Source organism: Bombina bombina, chromosome 6, assembly GCF_027579735.1.
Source record: "Bombina bombina isolate aBomBom1 chromosome 6, aBomBom1.pri, whole genome shotgun sequence".
Taxonomy (NCBI): Eukaryota; Metazoa; Chordata; class Amphibia; order Anura; family Bombinatoridae; genus Bombina; species Bombina bombina.
Genome location: NC_069504.1, coordinates 347,801,373 through 347,821,826, shown reverse-complemented (window position 1 = coordinate 347,821,826; position 20,454 = coordinate 347,801,373). Strand labels below are relative to the sequence as shown.

Below are 20,454 nucleotides of genomic sequence, written 5' to 3'. Positions count from 1 at the left end.
TTGTGTGGTGTCAATCACTATTTACCAGAGCTGATTGGTAAACATGCTCCATGGGTTCTGCACAGAACAGTTGCCTATGTGAGTGAACTTGGGTGTCATGTGGTACCAATAAAACATTAAAAAGAAAATGTAGCAAAAACATCTATTTATATTTAAGCTCTGTCAGTGGCCCATGCTCAGATTTTGCCTCCTACCCATTTTCTGTTTGCCTCAGCGCAGCCACCTGGCTACCTTGGATAGTTGGCAACTCTTGCAGAATAAGAAACTACAGATGAGTATGATTACGTTATTGAGGCTGGCACTCATTTAGGTAAAGTTTTCTATTAATTGCTATCAGTGGTTCTATTGCTTTATGTCGTTAAACAATATTCTAATTTCTATATTAACTGGTGCTTTAGCAGCTTTCTCTAGTTGTTGCATTTCCATTCATTTTCCTTTTTTTTTTTTTTTTTTAGACAGAAAATAATTTACTGCCAGATTAATGATGCAGAACGCAGTTAAGGTAAATAATCTTTAATGTGTTTTTTACTAGTAATGTATCATTTAAAGAGACTGTAAAGTCAAAATTTAACGTTCATTGTTTAGAAAACATATGCAATTTTAAACAACTTCCCAATTTACTTACTTTATCATATGTACTTTGTTCTTTTGGTATTCTTTGTTGATGAGTAAACCTATAATGACTCATAGGAGCAATAATAAACACTCCTGCAGCCACCAATGCAATAGAATGCTAAAGGCAAGTGCATGCACCAATGAGCCAACCTATGAGCCAACCTAGGATTACTCTTCTACTCATAAAGGTTTAATTTTGACTTTACTTCCCCTTTAATTTAAGTAACGATGAAATAAAATACAACAATGAAAAAATTGCATATGAATAATGTATTAATATATTTTTTTTAAGGGGAAAACATGCAATAATCATTTTAGTTATGGTGGAGATAAAAGCATGAGATTAAAATCTGCCATTTCATTAATGTAAGAGCCATAGAATTATTGTATAGAACATTATTAAATCTAGGCAAGTATCCTGCTTTTTTATCCTCAGAAGTACTCTGCATACATTGTTACTAATCTATTAGCAAAAATGCTTCTAGTAAAAGATTTCAGTGAGATCTTTTACTGGAGTATATTAATATGACCCCTGGGCTTGCATTCAAACACCACAACTGCACAGGGGTCATATATCGTGTAGGTTATTATTTAGTTTGCCAATATGGCTGATAATAATGGAGCAGGGGGTAGTTTATAAAAGTTTCTGGCTCCTACATGTATGGGCTGCCACCTAGATTTTGAACACATTTTTTTTAGCACAATATTAAACCATGTAACTTTTGGGTGTATTTAGGAAGACCAGTTATATCTCACGAAGTGGGTTGTATAGAATGTTTTGGCAAAGGGGACCTTTTGTCACTTGTCACACATTCATGTACACTTTCTGCTAAAGTTGACTAATTTGTTGCTGCTTTTTTTTTATATAAAATTAAATTCTTGGAATCTGCACTGTGTACTAAAGGTAAAATATCTGTGCAGTATTGTATTTAGGTAATTTTATATGTAAATTTAAAGCAGATGTTAGTTGAAAAACAATTATTCCTCTTCTAGGTTTGGTTTGGGGACGATATCCCATTAAGCTCAAGGAGCCCATTAACTCCTAGACATGGGCCGGGCCTTACAGATGTTTCCCAGTATGACCAGTGGTTGTCAGTGCGCCATGAAGCTACATTGATACCCATGCAAGAAGACTTGTCGATCTGGTTGAGCATCTTGCTGGGTAAGTTTTTCAGTGCGACTTGCATTTCTTTCTAGTCATTCACAGGTTGTCCATTACAATTTAAAATTGGTGGGAATACTACATTGAACAGACCTACAGTACCAAGAGGCATAGCAAGAGTAACCTGCTTCTTCCTTTTTTTGCTTAGAGTTTTGAGAAATTGAGCAGCAATGTATAATATTGTTACAAATGTTGCAAACACTGCTGTCATGCACGCTCCTGAGTCTACTTAGATTTACTCTTCAACAAATGATACCAAAAGAACACAGTAAATTTGATAAGACATTAATTGGAAAGTTTTTTAAAAAAAAATGCATGCTATATCTGAATCATGCAAGTTAAATTTTGACTTTGTCTCCCTTTTAAAGGTAAAGTAAAAACAAGATATTTCTGTTGTGTTGTAGAATAACATATCAGCCAAGTCTAATAGCCAGACTTTACTTACCTTTTGACTTTTTTTAGAGGAGCCAATCTGGGCTTTAGTCTGCAGACAACAAAGCTAGCCAAAGTACATTGTTTTGCAGTTATCAGTTAGGTAAAGATATGTATCAAGGTTAGCCTTAAGAAGTCGACAGGGTTAATTTCAAGTTCTGAGAATTAGAAATCCACAATTTTAAGAGTTTAAAAGAACATAAAATCAATTTTTCTTCATAAATAGAAAGAGTCCACATCTGCATTTATTACTTTTGGGAATTCAGAACCTGGCCACCAGGAGGAGGCAAAGACACCCCAGCCAAAGGCTTAAATACCCCTCCCACTTCCCTCATCCCACAGTCATTCTTTGCCTTTCGTCCCAGGAGGTTGGCAGAGAAGTGTCAGAAATTTTGGATAGTCTCTTATGGAGGGTAGTACTCTAAGGCATGGGACGGGAGTTTTAAGTAATCCTATCAGTCTCTCAGTGAGAGCATGGGTGAATTTAGAGTCCGGAGATGCAGGGAGAGTCTTTTCTTCCTAATGGGAAAGAGTCCACAGCCACATTCATTACTTATGGGAAGTAAGAACCTGGCCACCAGGAGGAGGCAAAGACCCACCAGCTAAAGGCTTAAATACTCCTCCCACCTCCTCCATCCCCCAGTCATTCTTTGCCTTTCATCCCAGGAGGTTGGCAGAGAAGTGTCAGAAGTTTTTTTTATTATACTTTAATTTATTTAATTTATTTTTATATTTTGTCTCCTATGGAAACGGGAGTTTTAAGTAGTCCTTTCGGTCTCTCGTGTGAGGGCCTGGGAAAAAGTGAGAGTCCGGAGATGCAGTGGGAGCTTCCCCTGCGACACCATCCCGACTCGTATTCACAGCTCCTTTTCAGCACTTGGCATTGCCGAACTTCGCTTCGCTACCTGCTGTCCTCTCTCAAGTCCATGGCGGAGGCGCTGCTACTAATTTGTCACACTTGAAAGGCCGTGTTCCTGTTCCACAACGAGGATTCCAGTAAGATAGTTTCATTTTATTACGTTTCTGTAATGTAATTTGTTATGACATTTCAGTATGGGCCTCATTGAGGCTCCCTCTGCTTCGATCTGGGAATCAGGGGATTATCTTCCTTTTCAGGAGGTTGAGTGAACGGGATGGGGTTATTTATCATATTTCGTATGAGATCATCCTGCTTGTGTGCGGGAATTTGGGCTCTGAGGCTGAGACATGTATCGTTTTGCTAGGCTTGTCCTTTTTTTCAGACTTGCTAGCTTGTTCGGGGCCTAGTTTTGCCGCCTTGTGAGTGGCACGCTTTTTGGATTTCGCGGGGCATCTGGTAACCGTGCGTGTTTACGATTGGGTTGGTCTTCTCTCCCTTCTGCATTCCTGACCGAGTGGCGACGGAGGAAAGAGTCTGCTCCCTAAGGCCTGATCATAGGAGGTGGTGAGTTCCCCAGCCATCGTGGGTGTCAGGTGCCAGTTTATTTTTCCAGATTGCGTTGTTATATTTAAAGTCTTGGCCATGGAGGATTCTAATGCAGAGACTATTTTTATATCTGATTCATTTTCGTTTTAATGGCGTTGATTCGCATGCAGGATCCTGAGGTTTCATTGCAGTTATGTGCTTGTCTGCCTATCCCGGGGGTGATTGTGCCCCCATGTTGTTCTGTTTGCTACAGGATTGTGCAGCTGCGCGTCCTTTTACGACGTCCGTTTGATTTATTGGCGGATCCTTTACTGTATCATCGGGTATCTTTTCAGGGTTCTATGCGGTAGACTAATGGGGTACGTATTTCCCTGGTCAGTCTAATGCGAGCTTTCCCAGTCGTTTTTCTGAAGGTTAAGGTCTCTGTCTGTCGGGAACTACAGAGACATGGTTCCTTCTGGGCGGATGCCTGGGGGTGCCCTTGTTTGTTCTTTTATCCGGTCGGGATTATTTATGTCTGGTTTTTTTCTTCCCTATGGGAATTCTGGGATTGCTCGACTTTCTTTTATAGAAATTGTTCCTGGATTTTGTCCGGAGTTATTTGTGTGATTGTTAGTGACGCACGTTTTGCTTGGCTGGTCCGACTTGCCAGTTCACTTGTTCAGATGTTTGTTTTTTCTTAATAAAAAAAAAAAAAAAAAAAAGCAACTACACGAATACTTCATTTAGACCTGAGGGTCTGGATGTCGGAAGCGATTGGGCTGGTCCGTGGCAGTGCTACTTCAGACATAGGGCTGGAGGTGTCTCACTGTGTTCCTTTGCAGCCCCGGTGGAGGGCTGTGGTCCTTGCTACTTTGTAGCGGTTCTGACAGTCAAGATGCTTTTTGACTCGTGGTCATGGTCTAGCTTGTTCGATACCTGGACTCTTTAGGGGTCTGGCACAAGCTTGAAGGATATGTGGGGTAGTGTTTCACTCCGTCATTCCTGCAGTAGAACGTTGTGGGATTGATCTCAGGCGTATAGCGCCTGTCCTCTGATCTTGAGTATCCTGGTGTCCGCTATTCTTCCACGGCGGTAGTCGTTTCTAAAGGGCCCTTCAGAGGTGGTTGGTTTCACTATCTTCACCTCTGGGAGCTTTTATGCTCGGGTTCTGTGGTTCTCCTTTTTAGGGTTTAGGACCAGGTTGACCTCTGTCCTAGGATTCTAGAGTCCATACGATTCTAGGGTTCGTAGGATTCTAGGGTTCGTAGGATTTAGTGCTGCGGTTTACATCGCAGTGTCTCCTCTGTGGAGATTGACGGTTGGATCAGACTTGGGAGTTTTACGTTGGGTTCTCCCTATTAGACTCCGTGGGTGTGGATCTAGGGCTCCGGCGGCCTGGTTCCTCCTATCTCGTTGTCCCTGGGTTCTTCCTTGGAACTTGGGATTGAGATTAGGAAGCGTTCTTTTGTCTCTCCTTTATGGAGAGTTTGGAAGTCTCCGGTTAGCTACCAGGTTGTGAAGACTGAGCTTGGGGTTTTTCTCCATGAGGCCCTGCTGTTCGCCTTATGTCCTGGTTTCATTTTCTACCTGTGAGGTCAGTGACAGCGTGTTGGGATATTTTTTCCCGCTTCTGTGTTTAGCCGTCTGACGGACTAGCTTAGGGGTCTCGAGAGATTGTCTCTGAGGTTTCACACAGTTAGTTCATGGTTTTTGCCAGACCTGTTTGGCAGGGGGCGCCCTTTGGGTGCTTAGTGTCTGGGTAATCATCCTCAGATGATTAGAGGTTTGGAGACGAGTATTTTTATCTCGTGTTTTCCACCGAGGGCCTTTTTTTGTCTCTCTGTAGAGGGATGGGTTTCCGGTTGTCCATGTTTTTTTGGAGACGGGCTGGTAGTTGGGATTCTTATCACCCATTTCTAGGTGGCTTTTCTCAGGGGTTCTAGTCGTATTTTGTTCTTACGTGACTGTTTCTTCCTCCCCATTTTCTTAAGTGGAGGTGTGTGCTGGTTTGCTTGTCGTTGCAGCCTGTTGGCTTGTCTAGCTACCGGCCCTTGGATGGGTTGTGTTGACATCACGGCACTTTTCCTAACTAACTTTATTGGCTGTGTGAACAGAGTTGCTTTTGCGTTCGCTCTGTGGCCAGTAGTGGTTGGGCTGTCTTGGTTGTACTAAAGCAAGGTGGGGTATTTCCTTTTCGGGGAGGGCTCCGCTGTTAGCCTGCACCACTAGCTTCTCCTTTCTATCCGGCATCTGTTTCAGTGACCGTTTCTGGATTTGATACTTGCTGGTATGGCGCCCTCAGTCTCCTGTGGTCTGGGGTGTGGGACTGGCTTTTGTTTTCTCCGGTTAGCTGGTAGGGGTTTTTCCCTTGGTGGCCGGGTTTTCATAGGAGTGACCTTAGTTCCTGCTGTTTAGCCGTTTGGACGCTGTATGGGCCTTGAGATCTGTTTGTTCTATTGGGTTTTCTCTTGTATTGTGCTGTGGTTCTTTGTACGTCTACCCAATGGAGTGGGTTGTCCTTTTGACGACTTTTTTTTCCCCTCCTTTTATTAGGCTTGTGTTCCCTTCGGGAATGGTTTGTCGGTCCCCTAGTTGGTTGAGGTGCTGCGGCTGGGCTGTTGCCTTGAGAGATGGTGTCCTTGGGATCCGTGTTCTCGGTTGCATCTATTCCTGGTGACCGTTCAGGTCGGTGACCTGTTGGTAGATTTGCGTTAATGGCGCCGCCTTTTGGTTTTCAAAGGGTTCCTTTTCCCGGTTTAAGGACGAAACAGGGTCTTTTGTTTTGGGAATGTGTTTTTGGGTGGTGCCTTCATGTGGTCCGCCTCTTACCCTCCCGTTTTGGCATTCTGTGTCCTCTTTGGCTGGGGTATAAATTTCCCATAAGTAATGAATGCAGCTGTGGACTCTTTCCCATTAGGAAGAAAAACATAAATTATGCTTTCCTAATAATTTTCTTTTCTTCCGTGGGAAAAAGTCCACAGCCCCGCACGTTTTTTGAGTTTTTTTTTTATATTCTGGCACCCTTTCACCTTGATGCTTCTTCCACTGTTCCTTGTTCCTCGGCTGAATGACTGGGGGATGGAGGAGGTGGGAGGAGTATTTAAGACTTTGGCTGGTGGGTCTTTGCCTCCTCCTGGTGGCCAGGTTCTTATTTCCCACGGAAGAAAAGAAAATTATTAGGTAAGCATAATTTGTTTTCTGCAAAACCATCCCGACTCATATTAACAGCTCCACAAGCAATCGGCGTTGACAAGTTTGGCTGCCTGCTTCTTCTCTCAAGTGCATGGCAGAGGCGAAGCTACTATCTCTCATACTTGAAGGGCCGTGTTCTTGTTCCAGGGCGTAGATTCAGTTAAGATCGTTTAATTTTACTTTCATCATGATTGTATTCTAATACTAATTTTTTCCAGAGAGGCTACCTTTCGGGATTAACTATAACTCAGGGTCTCAGTGAGGCTCCTTTTGTATCTTGGAATCAAGGGTTAATATCTCCTGAGGGGGGTTAATTGAACAGGTTTTTTTTTTAACCATGTTTGTTATGTGATTCGACCTGCTTATGTGTAGTGTTACTTAGGCTCATGGCTTGTGGAACATAACCGCCTTGGGAAGTGACACAGCCTTTATGGTCGGGCGTGCTTTTTCTGGACTGTACGGTTCACCTGGTGACCGGGCGTTGTTACGTTTTGGTTCTCCTTTTCCGCATTCCTGACCATGTGGCGACGGAAAAATTCTGGTCCGCTGCTGTCTGGTTCATAGGATTTGGCTAGTGCACCAGCCATAGGGGATGTCAGGTGCCGTTTACATTTTCTAATTTGATCTGTTTTTTGTATTCAAAACCCGGTTACGGAGGATTCCGATATTGTGGAGACGAAAGTCTCTAGTTTTAGATTCTGCTTCTTGTGACGAATACGAATTGGCCCGGATGATGCCGTTTTAGAGTGCTCAATTCAAGGGGCCGCTGAGCCGTCCGCTTCTGGGGGTTCTGTTCCTCGAGTGGCGAGTTTCCTACCACCATCTCTTACTATGCATGCAGATAACCTAGATTTTGCTTATCCTTTTCTGGAAAGTGGCTTTTTCCCTCCGGAGGTTACGGCACGGTTCCGCATGTCCATAATTATGACGCTGGCGCATCTGCAACTCCCAGAAGTGTGCTTACGATATTGTACGTGTTCTGTTAACCGGGGCTCCTCAGACGTGGGATGGCCTGGTCCTGTTCAGCTCTCCGGGGGAACGACTGTCCCTGAGGCTTCAGGGGGTCAACCTTCGGGCCGGGGTCGACTTTTGCTCCGGCGGAGGTATGCTGTGCCTTTCATTATAGACTGGTGCGCTTTCGTGTCCTACTGAGGCATGTTTTGGCGTTGTTGGAGGATCCCATCCTTAATGGACCTGGGAATTCTCAGTCTTCTCCTTCGAATGGCTTGCACAATTAGATATGAGGATGACGTAATCTTCTTATAATTTTGTTTCTTGAGTATCCGTTTCCAGTTCTGAGCTTGGAAGAACAGGATCCTTGTTGGGCTGGTCCTGCGGGTGTGACATTTTGTTTCTGGAATCGATACTCGCGATTTTTGATCGCACTGTTTACTTCTACGAAAGTTTGTTCTGGTGTGTGGACATGTTTAGTCCTATGTTTGTCTGTTGTTTATCTCTCCATCTCTGGGGATGACTATATGCGGCCTTGACAGTGATGACCCTTGGATTCAGGCTGGTCCTGATTGGGTTCAGATCCTTCTGTTTTGCGGCCTTTTTCAGACAAGTGTGGTGCCTGTTCTGCCTGACTGGTCCGGTTAGGGCGCCGAGTGCTTCACATTATTATTTTGTTATTTTTAAGTGCTAATATATGTTTTTTATAGTTTATAGACATATCAGTACAATTGGCGCTAATACCTCCCACAAGTAAGGATGAATCTGTGGACTTGATACATCACAAGAGAAATAAATTTATCAGGTAAGCATAAATTATGTTTTTATAATAATGGATTATAAAAAAAATCATCCAGTCAAGGAAAAATTCTCATCTTGAAGTGCTTGGCCTCCCACAGTTTTGCTTCCTCATGAACCAAGTCCAGATCCATCTGTCTGGTGAAGTAGACCTCAGGTAAAATAGCTAAGAAGCATCTTTCTCCAGAACCATTTAAATGAGCTGGACAAGCTCTATAAACAGATGTAAATTTGACCTTTATCAATGACTTCAGCTTATTTTTTTTGTATACTTCACAGGTTTTACAGCCAGCACAGAGCAAGCAGTCCTGCCAACAGGCTTGTGCAATCTAATGGGTCAACATAAGAATCTTTAACATATATATGCATATTTTTTAAATACACACAGCAAGGGCAATATGCACAACTCATTTTAAAATTGAAACGTATGTGTGACTGCAAACCAAAGTCTTTTTTGGTGATTACTGCTGTTGTGTTTCTGTCTAGACTTAACAGAGGAAGTCACGTATCACTCTGTCCAGAAGCTTCCCACCAGTGTAGCTCCCACTAGGTTGACCTCTTCGGCCTAAGCTTTTTCATTCTCTTCCCAGGGTCAAAAGAGCCTTCTCCAAGGCTTCTCTGTCTCTGCTTCAGGCTTTGACTTTGTCATATTTGCTAACAATGTGTGGAATGCATACCAGCATTATATCTGAGAAAAGCACAATCCACATTCAGCTCCACTGTTATTCTCAGACTTGCAAATGTTATGTGGAACAAAAACTAGCATTGTATCTAGTTCAAGCGTGACCCAGATTAGCTGCACTATATAATTTCCAGAGTTATATATTCTGTGGAATGAGCACCAACAGTATACCTGGGTATAACTTGACCCATATTCATCTGCACTTTGTAATTCTTAGATGTGCCCCTATTCTATGAAATGCATATCACTATGATGTATGATGCAGGCATGATCCAGAGATATCTGAACTATATCATTCTCAGATTTAACAACTTTTTTTTAGGAATGAAGCACTGTACATATGGAACAGTCATTATCCAACAGATCTGTTCATAATTAGACCCTAATCAAATTAATTTATAATGTAATCACTCTGAGGTATGCCTCCCAAATTGTAGCATAGTCTGATAAATATTGAAGCAGTCTGGTGCGCCTGGATTACAGGCTCTCTCTGCATTATCCTTACTGAGTTTATACTTGGAAACTTTTTGAACACCATGCGGAATATTAGCAGCAATATGCAGAATCAGATTTGCGACATGATGTAGCATGAAGAGCAATAATAATGACATGAGGCATATGTAGAATAATATGGCAGGTGTAGCAGTTGATTACACACACATTTTACACATCTGACTTTAGATGAAAAAGAATTTTGTTTAATAAACAAAAATCAAGGTAAAGAAGAATGGTATTAAAATTATTTTTTTACTGTAATGCAAAAATACAAACCAGTAATAATATTTGCAAAAACAACAGTGTATATAAAGTTACTGTAATGCATTTATGCGTGCATTAAAGTAAATATATATATATATATATATATCCACCTCAATCTAAGTGAACATATAACATTAAAAAGTACAAATTACAAGACAGTCATGGACATAACTTGCTGCTAACACAGAGAAAAAAGACAGAAAAAGGGAGAAATTACAAAGCAATAATAAAAGCATAGCAGTAATCTAAATATACATCATGATATAAATATAAATATATACACATTCCAATTTGTAATGTGACCAGAGGAATATCAGTGCAGCAAATAGGAAATACAGCATAATGTGCACTAAATAAATTTGCATTTAATCCATTGGAGAGTGAAACATACTGCATATAGTAGGATCAAATAACCATGCAGGATGCGATAAACATGCTAATAATATTCTTGGCACTGAGGACAATGAAACAAGGTTACACCTATATCCAGCATTAAGCATAATAAAGCAACATCAGTGTAGATTGCAGATATGCCTATCTCCCCCTAACACATCTATAACCCTGATCACACAGCAGAGCGCTAGTCACAAGAACGTACCGTGTATGGTAACAGTCCAAAACAGCAGCACCGTGTGTCTAGAGGTGTTGATACAATGCACTAACCAGAGCAACGGTGTTGGAGGGCTGTAAGTAGTCCTGTCCCGCCAGCTGTTGTCAGTCAATGAGCCAGAGGTATCTGATAGGTCAGAGGGGCGCGCCTCTATGTTGTTTGTAATAGGAGAAAAGATATATACTGTTCAACCATTAAACTTCCTAGTGGAACAGTGTCAGTACAACAGGCTGCAATCAATGGCAAAGATATACAGTTGCAGTGAATAGTCATTGGGAAAATGTAATACGTAGTCAGGGAAGGGACAAGTCCGTCTGTACAAAGTGTCAATGTAAGAATTACCATATAAGGTGTAGCCAGCAGATATATGTGAATGAGTAGACAGTCAGGCTGTAATGTATCACATAATGAACACAATGAATAAGCTGCACACACAACGTACAGCGGAGCCATTTACAGTAAGGAGTATGTGAGAGCCAGCATGCAAGAGAAGCACATTGCAAAACGCGACTGGCATAAAATATAGGATGTATTATAAAAGCTGTAGTGTGCATGCTGTACTAAATACCTATAAATCTGCGCATATAAGTATATACAAGTCAAAGGCTACAATGAGCGGGGACCAGAATAAGGCTAGTGCACTGCTATGAGCTATCCACTACAATAAAGTTACCCAGCCTGGACAACAGCTAATGATGAACAGCAAAAAACAGACTTACAGTAACCAAAGTCCGCATGGTGTTCAAACATCCCAGGTAGGGGAGTATGTATCCAACAGATATATGTGAAATAGAATAACACAAAATACAATAAAATGAAAGGGTCAAACATACTTTTAGAAAGCCATACCAATCGTTGCCCATATTCAGTCCTTTAGGGTGGATGGTATCCAGTTTTTAGATCCATTCTGCTTCCTTCTGTAGTAGGAGTTTGTGCCTGTCACCACCCCTCCTAAGCGGGGGTACATGGTCGATGAGCATGAATCTGAGGTCCTTGACTGTATGTCCCTGTTCAATGAAGTGCCTAGCAACCGGCTGGTCGCTTTTCCCTTTGTCAATTGCCGCCCGTATGGCACTTCTATAGTTAGCAATACGTTTTTTTATATAATCATCAGTCTTGCCGATATAGAATAGTCCACAAATACAGTTCAGCATGTATATGACAAACTTTGTGGTGCAGTTAAGATAATGTTTGATTGCATACCTTTGGTTGTTATGGGGATGTCTAAAGTGGCTGCCCTGCAGCATAATGTTGCAGGTAGTGCAGCTAGGGCACTTGAAAGAACCAAGTTGTGTAGAGACAGTTACACTGTCAGTGCTGTAGCTCCTAATGGGGTCTGTTACCATTAGGATAGCCCTCAAGTTCCTGCCCCGTCTGTATCCAATTCTCGGTGGATCATGCTTAATATAGGGCAGTGTCCTATCAGTACTCACTATTTCCCAGTGTTCCTTGAGAGTGGTACCCAGTCCCCTAGTTTTAGGGGTAAAGGTAGTGATAAAGTTAGTCCTTGGAGGTTTTAAAGTAGGTACTTCCCTGTCTAATGGTGTCTCGCTAGTACCACCGGTTGATGCCAGTCTGGAAGACATAATCGTGGCCTTATCATAACCTCTAGCAGCAAATTTGCATTCCATTTCATCAAGTTGTAGTTGACAACATGCATCTGAAGTGTTGTTGCGTACCATCCAAAGCATTTGGGCCTTTGGTATCGCTTTGATGAGTGACTGTGGGTGGCAGCTGGAGGCATGGAGGATATAGTTTCTGTCAGTTTCTTTTTTGTAGAGTGTAGTGCCCAGAGCCGCTCCCTCCTAGAAGCATTCTAGGTGGTTGGTCCAGTTCATCAGGGATTCTTCAGTGCCCCTCCAGATAAGGAGAATATCATCAATGTACCTCTTGTAGTGCAGGACTCGTCTGTTCATATACCTTAAAGGGACACTGAACCCAATTTTTTTCTTTTGTGATTCAGATAGAGCATGCAATTTTAAGCAACTTTCTAATTTACTCCTATTAGCAATTTTTCTTTGTTCCCTTGCTATCTTTATTTGAAAAAGAAGGCATCTAAGTTTTTTGTTTGTTTCAGTACTCTGGATAGCACTTTTTTATTGGTGGATGAATTTATCCACCAATCAGCAAGGACAACCCAGGTTGTTCACCAAAAATGGTCCGGCATCTAAACTTACATTCTTGCAGTTCAAATAAAGATACCAAGAGAATGAAGAAAATTTGTTAATAGGAGTAAATTAGAAAGTTGCTTAAATTGTCATGCTTTATCTGAATCACAAATAAAAAAAATTCGGTACAGTGTCCCTTTTAAAGATATTTTCTTCGATGTGCTCCATAAATAAGTTAGCAAATGCCGGAGCCATATTGGAGCCCACGGCTGTACCTGTCAGCTGTAGATAGAAACTTTTCTCAAATTTGAAGTAGTTCAACTTTAAGCATAGGGTCAGGAGTTCTAATATAAATTCTGGAGGTGGACCCACGTAGGGGTATCTGTTCAAGCATTGGGATATGATCTGGATACCAGATTCCTGTAGGATTATTGTATAAAGACTGGTAACGTCCATGCTAGCCAAAATGTCATCAGGCCCGATGTCATTCACCCGAGAAAGTATGTCAATAAGAGACAGGTAATCCCGTAGGTATGATTGCATGTTGAGTACAAAAGGCTGTAATAAAGAGTCCACGTAAGTGGCCAGAGGTTGGAGTAAAGATCTCCTGGCGTAGACAATGGGACGACCCGGTGGGGAATCCAGTCTTTTGTGGATTTTAGGCAGGGTGTAGATAATAGGTCTGACCGGATATTTTACAGTCAACCAATTCCTCAGGTGCCCATCAATCCATTGTTTCTGATAGGCATGCTTAATGACACGGTCAATGCGGGTCTTGTAGGTGATAGTCAGATCACAAGGTAAAGACTTGTATGTGAAGGCATCCGTTAGCTGTGACGCAATTTCATTTTTATAATCAAGATAGTCATGTATCACTATTGCACCTCCCTTGTCAGCCGGGCGAATTACAATAGAAGCATCATTGATCAGTGTACGTGTGGCTGCCCAGTCTGCGGATGTCATATTGTTCCTGTGTTTAGGTGTAGTAGAACCTGCTGCTTTCTGCTGGACAATCCTGGTAAAGGTGCGAATGCTGGGGTTAGTGGTGGGTGGTTCAAAGGCACTAGGCTTCTTAAAATGATGTCCCTTGTCCTCCATTGTTATTTCCTAAAGAAGTCCCCCAGTTTAAGCTGTCTCTGTAACTTCATAGTATCTATATGTCATAAAGTAATTATGCACCGTGGTTGGGACGAATGACAGTCCTTTGTTGAGAAAAGTTCTTTCCTGGTCAGTAAGATCATGCCGGCTGAGGTTTACCACTACATCCTCCTCCGTCGTGGTTGGAATGGGGGTCTTCTTCCAATGACCCCCCTCCTAATGTGTGGTCTCCGTCTCTCCCTCTTGTGGCTGATCTGGTGGTGATGCCTAAAAAAGACTGATGTACTGGGAGCGTTGGTCATATGTCCTTGGGCATCTGTACCGTCGGTGTCTGATCCAGAACTGGTATCCACCATGTTCATGTGTCTGTTGGTATAGACCCTCTGTCTTCTCTGGCGTCTCGGCTGGTAATATGTTCTTTCTTCCAGTCCCAATAGCCATCTGTATAGTTTCTTGTCCATGTAATCCTCAGTTACATAAATCAGCTTTTTGTTTTTGAATGCTACCAGTGCATTGTTGTACTCTCTCATTTGGGTAGAAATCTTTTCCATCCAATTATCAGTCCTATCCTGGGATAGGATAGCACTTTTTGCTTCTTCAATGAGTGTGATTTCAGTCTTGACTTTCTGTAGTTGATTCCTCACCTCCTCCACTACCAGTAATGAGGTCCAGGGAGCACTTATTCAGTACAGCGCACCAGCGTTTACAGAATTCAGGGTTCGGTCTCCCTATGGTCGGTACGTTGTTGATATGGAATCCCCTTGGGATCAATTTCTTCCGGTGATATTCGGATATCGATTGTATGAAATGCATATCACTATGATATATGATGCAGGCATGATCCAGAGATATCTGAACTATATCATTCTCAGATTTAACAGCTTTTTTTTATGAATGAAGCGCTGTACATATGGAACAGTCATGATCCAACAGATCTGTTCATAATTAGACCCTAATCAAATTCATTTAAAATGTAATCACTCTGAGGTATGCCTCCCAAATTGTAGCATAGTCTGATAAATATTGAAGCAGTCTGGTGCGCCTGGATTACAGGCTCTCTCTGCATTATCCTTACTGAGTTTATACTTGGAAACTTTTTGAACACCATGCGGAATATTAGCAGCAATATGCAGAATCAGATTTGCGACATGATGTAGCATGAAGAGCAATAATAATGACATGAGGCATATGTAGAATAATATGGCAGGTGTAGCAGTTGATTACACACACATTTTACACATCTGACTTTAGATGAAAAAGAAGTTTGTTTAATAAACAAAAATCAAGGTAAAGAAGAATGGTATTAAAATGATTTTTTTTACTGTAATGCAAAAAATACAAACCAGTAATAATCGAGTGCTGATACACTAAAAAATATTTGCAAAAACGGTGTATATAAAGTTACTGTAATGCATTTATTGTGCATTAAAGTGAATATATATATATATATATATATATATATATATATATATATATATATATATATACATACATACATACATACATACATACATACATACATACATACATACATACATACATACATACACACACACACACATACCCTGGCAGAATTTGATTTCTTGGCCATTTTTCAGAGAATATGAATGATAACACAAAAACTTTTCTTTCACTCATGGTTAGTGTTTGGCTGAAGCCATTTATTATCAATCAACTGTGTTTACTCTTTTTAAATCATAATGACAACAGAAACTGCCCAAATGACCCTGATCAAAAGTTTCCATACCCTGGTGATTTTGGCATGATAACATGCACACAAGTTGACACAAAGTGGTTTGAATTGCTATTAAAGGTAACTATCCTCACCTGTAATATGTTTGCTTGTAATTAGTGTGTGTGTATAAAAGGTCAATGAGTTTCTGGACTCCTGACAGACCCTTGCATCTTTCATCCAGTGCTGCACTAACATTTCTGGATTCTGAGTCATGGGGAAAGCAAAAGAATTGTCAAAGGATCTGCGGGAAAAGGTAGTTGAACTGTATAAAACAGGAAAGGGATATAAAAAGATATCCAAGGAATTGAGAATGCAAATCAGCAGTGTTCAAACTCTATTCAAGAACTGGAAAATGAGGGGTACTGTTAAAACCAAACCACGGTCAGGTAGACCAACTAACATTTTAGCCACAACTTCTATGTGGAGCAACCAATCAGCAGCGACTGAGCATATCTAGATATGCTTTTCAACAAAGAATAACAGAATAAAACAAAATAGATCATATAAGTAAATTAGAAAGATGTTTAAAATTGCATTCTCTTTCTGAATCATGAAAGAAAAAATGTGGGTGTCATGTCCCTTTAATGATAACACAAAAACTTTTCTTTCACTCATGGTTAGTGTTTGGCTGAAGCCATTTATTATCAATCAACTGTGTTTACTCTTTAAATCATAATGACAACAGAAACTATATGTATGTATATATATATTTATTGATAACTAATTAACAGCAATGCTTTTGTTTGAATACAAGTTTTGATTTCAGTTAAAACTCATACATTTTAAAATAATATTTGACAATAGCACACTGCAGAAATATATTGACACGTAAACATGTCTGCAAACAATTGACTAAAATGAATACAATCTTCTTGCTCTTTAAAACCTCAAGAAAGAAAGAAAAAAAATGTCTATAGTGCAGCTGTATAATCACACTGGTATTCAGCAAAATGGACCGGTACTCACATGAAAAATAGCTACTTACTCTTAAGTATTGTGCTCAATAACAATTAAGTATTTACCAGTTTATTGCCACAAATGTATTTAAAAATCACTCTAGGGTCAGGTTTACTATTAAAGACACATACTCTCTACCACACACAGATTTAACATCTATGATATCACTGTCCCATAACAATTTAATAGCTCAGTTTACAAGAGTGAAAAGAGTTCACCCCTCCTCATGACGTGATGGCGTCCGATGTACGTTTTGCATATCAGCTTTGACAAGGATACAATCCATCACTATCATCATTCCTTTAAAGTCCTTGCTGGTTCCTGATTGGGTCTTCATCTTGAGCGCAACTGTAACTTTACCATTAGTATTTTGTATACAAATTTTATTCTTTTTATATTAGAAAAAGTATAATATAAAAATCCCTGTAAACAGGATTTTTAAAAAGTTTTCTGCAATCTCACCCCAGGCTTTATTCCTTTATACCATAGGGGAATACAATTAGAAGGTCCTGGGTTCAAGCCCGGGTGAGATTGAAGAAAACATTTTAAAAATCCTTTTTTACAGTTATTTTTATATTTTGTTTTCTTATATAAAAATACAAAGGTTTTTTCCGCTATTGGATGTTAAAACATATTGGGCTAGATTACAAGTGGAGCGCTAAATTATTTGCCTGTTTGCGGGCGCGTGATAATTAATGAGCCATTACAAGTGGCTGGTTATTGCTACCGCAAGCTCGTGGTAGCAATAAGCACTTATAAAATTAATCTGATAGTAGCAAAAAACTTTTTAAGACAGCCTAGAGTTGGAATCAATTCAATGTAATTTTAATTATATATTATGATACCTACATCATTTTAAAATAAGCTTTAAGAAGAAATTTGCTCTAACACGCATAAAAAATGAATGCCACTTTTATTTACTGTGAGATATTAAAACAATGATATCTTGAAAAGTATGTTGAAAAAGGTTTTGTATACAATATACTTATGGTAAATATTAGTTACAGGTGCGTTCAAGATGAAAACCCAATCAGGAACCAGCAAGGACTTTAAAGGAACGAGGGTGGTGACGGAGTGTATCCTTTATAAAGCTGATAGGCAAAATGTATGTCGGATGTCACATGTCATCACGTCATGAGGAGGGGCGGATTCTTTTCACTAAGGACACTCCTCTAAACCGAGGTGTTACATTTTTATGGGACAGTGATATCCTACATGTTAAAGCTGTAACGGTGCAAAGTATGTGTCTTTAAGAGTAAACCTGACCCCAGAGTGATTGTATAATGCTTTTTAAATACATTTGTGGCAATAAATTGGAAATACTTTTACCTGAGCTTCATTGTTATTGAGTTCAATACTTAGCGTAAGTAGCTCCATTTCATTTAAGATCCAATATTTTTTGCTGAATCTTTTTCTTTCTCTTTTGAGGTTTTAAAGAGCAAGAATATGTTATTAATTTGTGAACACACACTTAAAGAGGGGACTCTCTTTTTTTCGCAATAGTTTGCAGACAGGTTTACTTGTCAATGTATTTTTGCACAGCATACTATTGTCTATTACATTTTATTTTAATTGATATATTTCTTTTATAAGTACACATTGGTGTTATAACACATTTTTTCACTAAAATTCATACATTTGCAGAAATGTCTATTTTTTTTTACTATTTATTTTATAGGGGTAGAAATTAAAGGTGAAAAATTTATGGAAGAGCTGGATAATGGCGCTTTGCTTTGTCAACTCATTTATGTTGTCCAAAATACCATGAGACGTTGCTGCACAGCAGAAGAATTAAAGGTAAGATTGTTAATAGATCACTGTAATTATAGATAGTTTGTTTTCTTTTTCACTCGTGACTACACATGAAGCAGGAGAGGATTCCAGACAATTGGGTCAATAGTATAGTGAAAACAGCCGGAATCACCTTCTTGAGGGTAATTCTGGTTTCGTTACTCATTACTGTTTCACTCCTGCTACTCAGCATACCCTTCCTCTTGTCTACAAGGTATTCCTAAGACAAAAGTTTTCAGCATGAGGCCTCTCAAGCGTGTGGTGTTGGAATAGAAGCCATATCATGTATCTTCCAGACAAATAATAAAGATCTATCATTGTGCTATATCTAGCAGTATGTGCTTTTATCATTTGGTGGCTCAACAAAATCTAACTTTTACTGCACATTTCTTTTAACACTACACTTTGGCAGTCATCCGTCTCTTGGCGTAGGGAACTTTATGGGGCAAGCAGCAATCACATGGAAAATGGTATCTCAGATAGGCAACACTTACCCTCAGTGGCCCTATTCCACTGCTGTGCAAAAAAACTACTAAAAGCAATTATCACAGTAAAACAAAAACATTTGTTTTCTTCTTATTTTTAAAAAAATCTTAAAATGGGAAAACATGAAAACTGGATGTTTTTTTCTATATTTATATTTCATAGGTTTTTTTCCCCACAGGGGCATTGTTAGAATTTTCTTGTAAACAAAGAATAAAAAAAAAAAAAATTTTCAGTGCAATTATAAGCATAACAGCTAATTGATTCAATATTCACAACAACACCCTAATATGTTTGAATGCAATTTTCATGCTGTGTGTATTTAGCAATTTCATATAATTTAGATTTAACATAAATGTTCAAACTCTTAAAGTGGCACTATGTCTTTTATTATGTGTAGCAAATGTTGTAATGTAATTTAAATTTGGATCTTGCCTGCTTTTGCTGTAATGTGTTTAATTTGCCTGGAGTGTAGCTTACATGATCTCAGAACCCTGACTATACAACAGTCACATAGTTCTTGCTTGGTCAGTGTGGGAACGCATTTATAATATCTGTCCCTGATTGGCTATTGGTTATCATACTGTACTAGAATACAAATTATTTCTAACAAAATTACACAGTTTTAAACAGTTGGCTTACTTATCGATATTTCTCTTGTTAAGTGTGTTAAGTCCACGGGTCATCCATTACTTATGGGATATATTCTCCTTCCCAACAGGAAGTTGCAAGAGGATCACCCAAGCAGAGCTGCTATATAGCTCCTCCCCTCACATGTCATATCCAGTCATTCTCTTGCAACCCTCAACAAAGAAGGAGGTCGCAAGAGGAGCTGGAGTTTTTACTTAACTATTCTTCAATCAAAAGTTTGTTATTTTAAATGGCACCGGAGTGTGCTGTTTTTCTATCTCAGGCAGTATTTGGAAGAAGAAACTGCCTGCGTTTTTTTTCTATGATCTTAGCAGGCGTAACTAAGATCCACTGGCTGTTCTCGACATTCTGAGGAGTGGGGTAACTTCAGAAACTGGGAATAGCATGCGGGGTCCTCCGCGAATGAGGTATGTGCAGTACTTTATTTTCTGGGAATGGAATTGACTTTGAAAATACTGCTGTTACCGTATGATGTAAGTACAGCCTTAAATGCAGTAGTAGCAACTGGTATCAGGCTGATAAATGTATGCGCAGTCGAGTTATATTCTAGGGACTAGAATTTGACTGAGAAAATACTGTTAACACTGAAATAATACTTAAGCCTTCTCTGCAGTGGTATCGACTGGTAGCAGGCTTAGTGATAGCTTTGCATGACATTGAAAAATGTTGTTTTTTAATAAAATGTTTACTGGCATGTTATTCGTTTTTGTGAGGTACTTTGGTGATAAATCGCTTTGGGCATGATTTTTTTTCCACATGGCTAACATATTTTTCTGCATGGAAACCGTTATATCAGGGCTCCCACTGTTGTGATTGGAGTGGGAGGGCCCTTGTTTTAGCGCCTTGTTGCGCAGTTAAAATTATTGCACAGTCTTCCTGCTTTTTCCTCCTTGATCCAGGACGTCTCTAGAGAGCTCAGGGGTCTGCAAATTTCATTTGTGAGGGAGGTAATCAGTCACAGCAGATCTGTGACAGTGTGCTGACTGTGATTAAAAGCGTTAAATCTTAATTGATATGTTTTATCCGTTTTGGGTATTGAGGGG

General features: G+C 39.9%; 1 protein-coding gene across 1 annotated transcript in view; it reads left to right on the top strand.

The window, feature by feature from the left end:
• The first annotated feature begins 458 nt into the window (after window positions 1-458).
• The window catches only part of GAS2L3 (growth arrest specific 2 like 3), a 176,512-nt gene continuing 156,516 nt past the window's right edge, over window positions 459-20,454 (top strand). Inside the window, exons 1-3 of the mRNA XM_053716997.1 lie at window positions 459-502; window positions 1,609-1,777; window positions 18,165-18,283. Of these exons, the coding sequence (XP_053572972.1) occupies window positions 482-502; window positions 1,609-1,777; window positions 18,165-18,283 (309 nt within the window). The 5' untranslated portion in view covers window positions 459-481. The remainder of the gene's footprint in view (window positions 503-1,608; window positions 1,778-18,164; window positions 18,284-20,454) is intronic.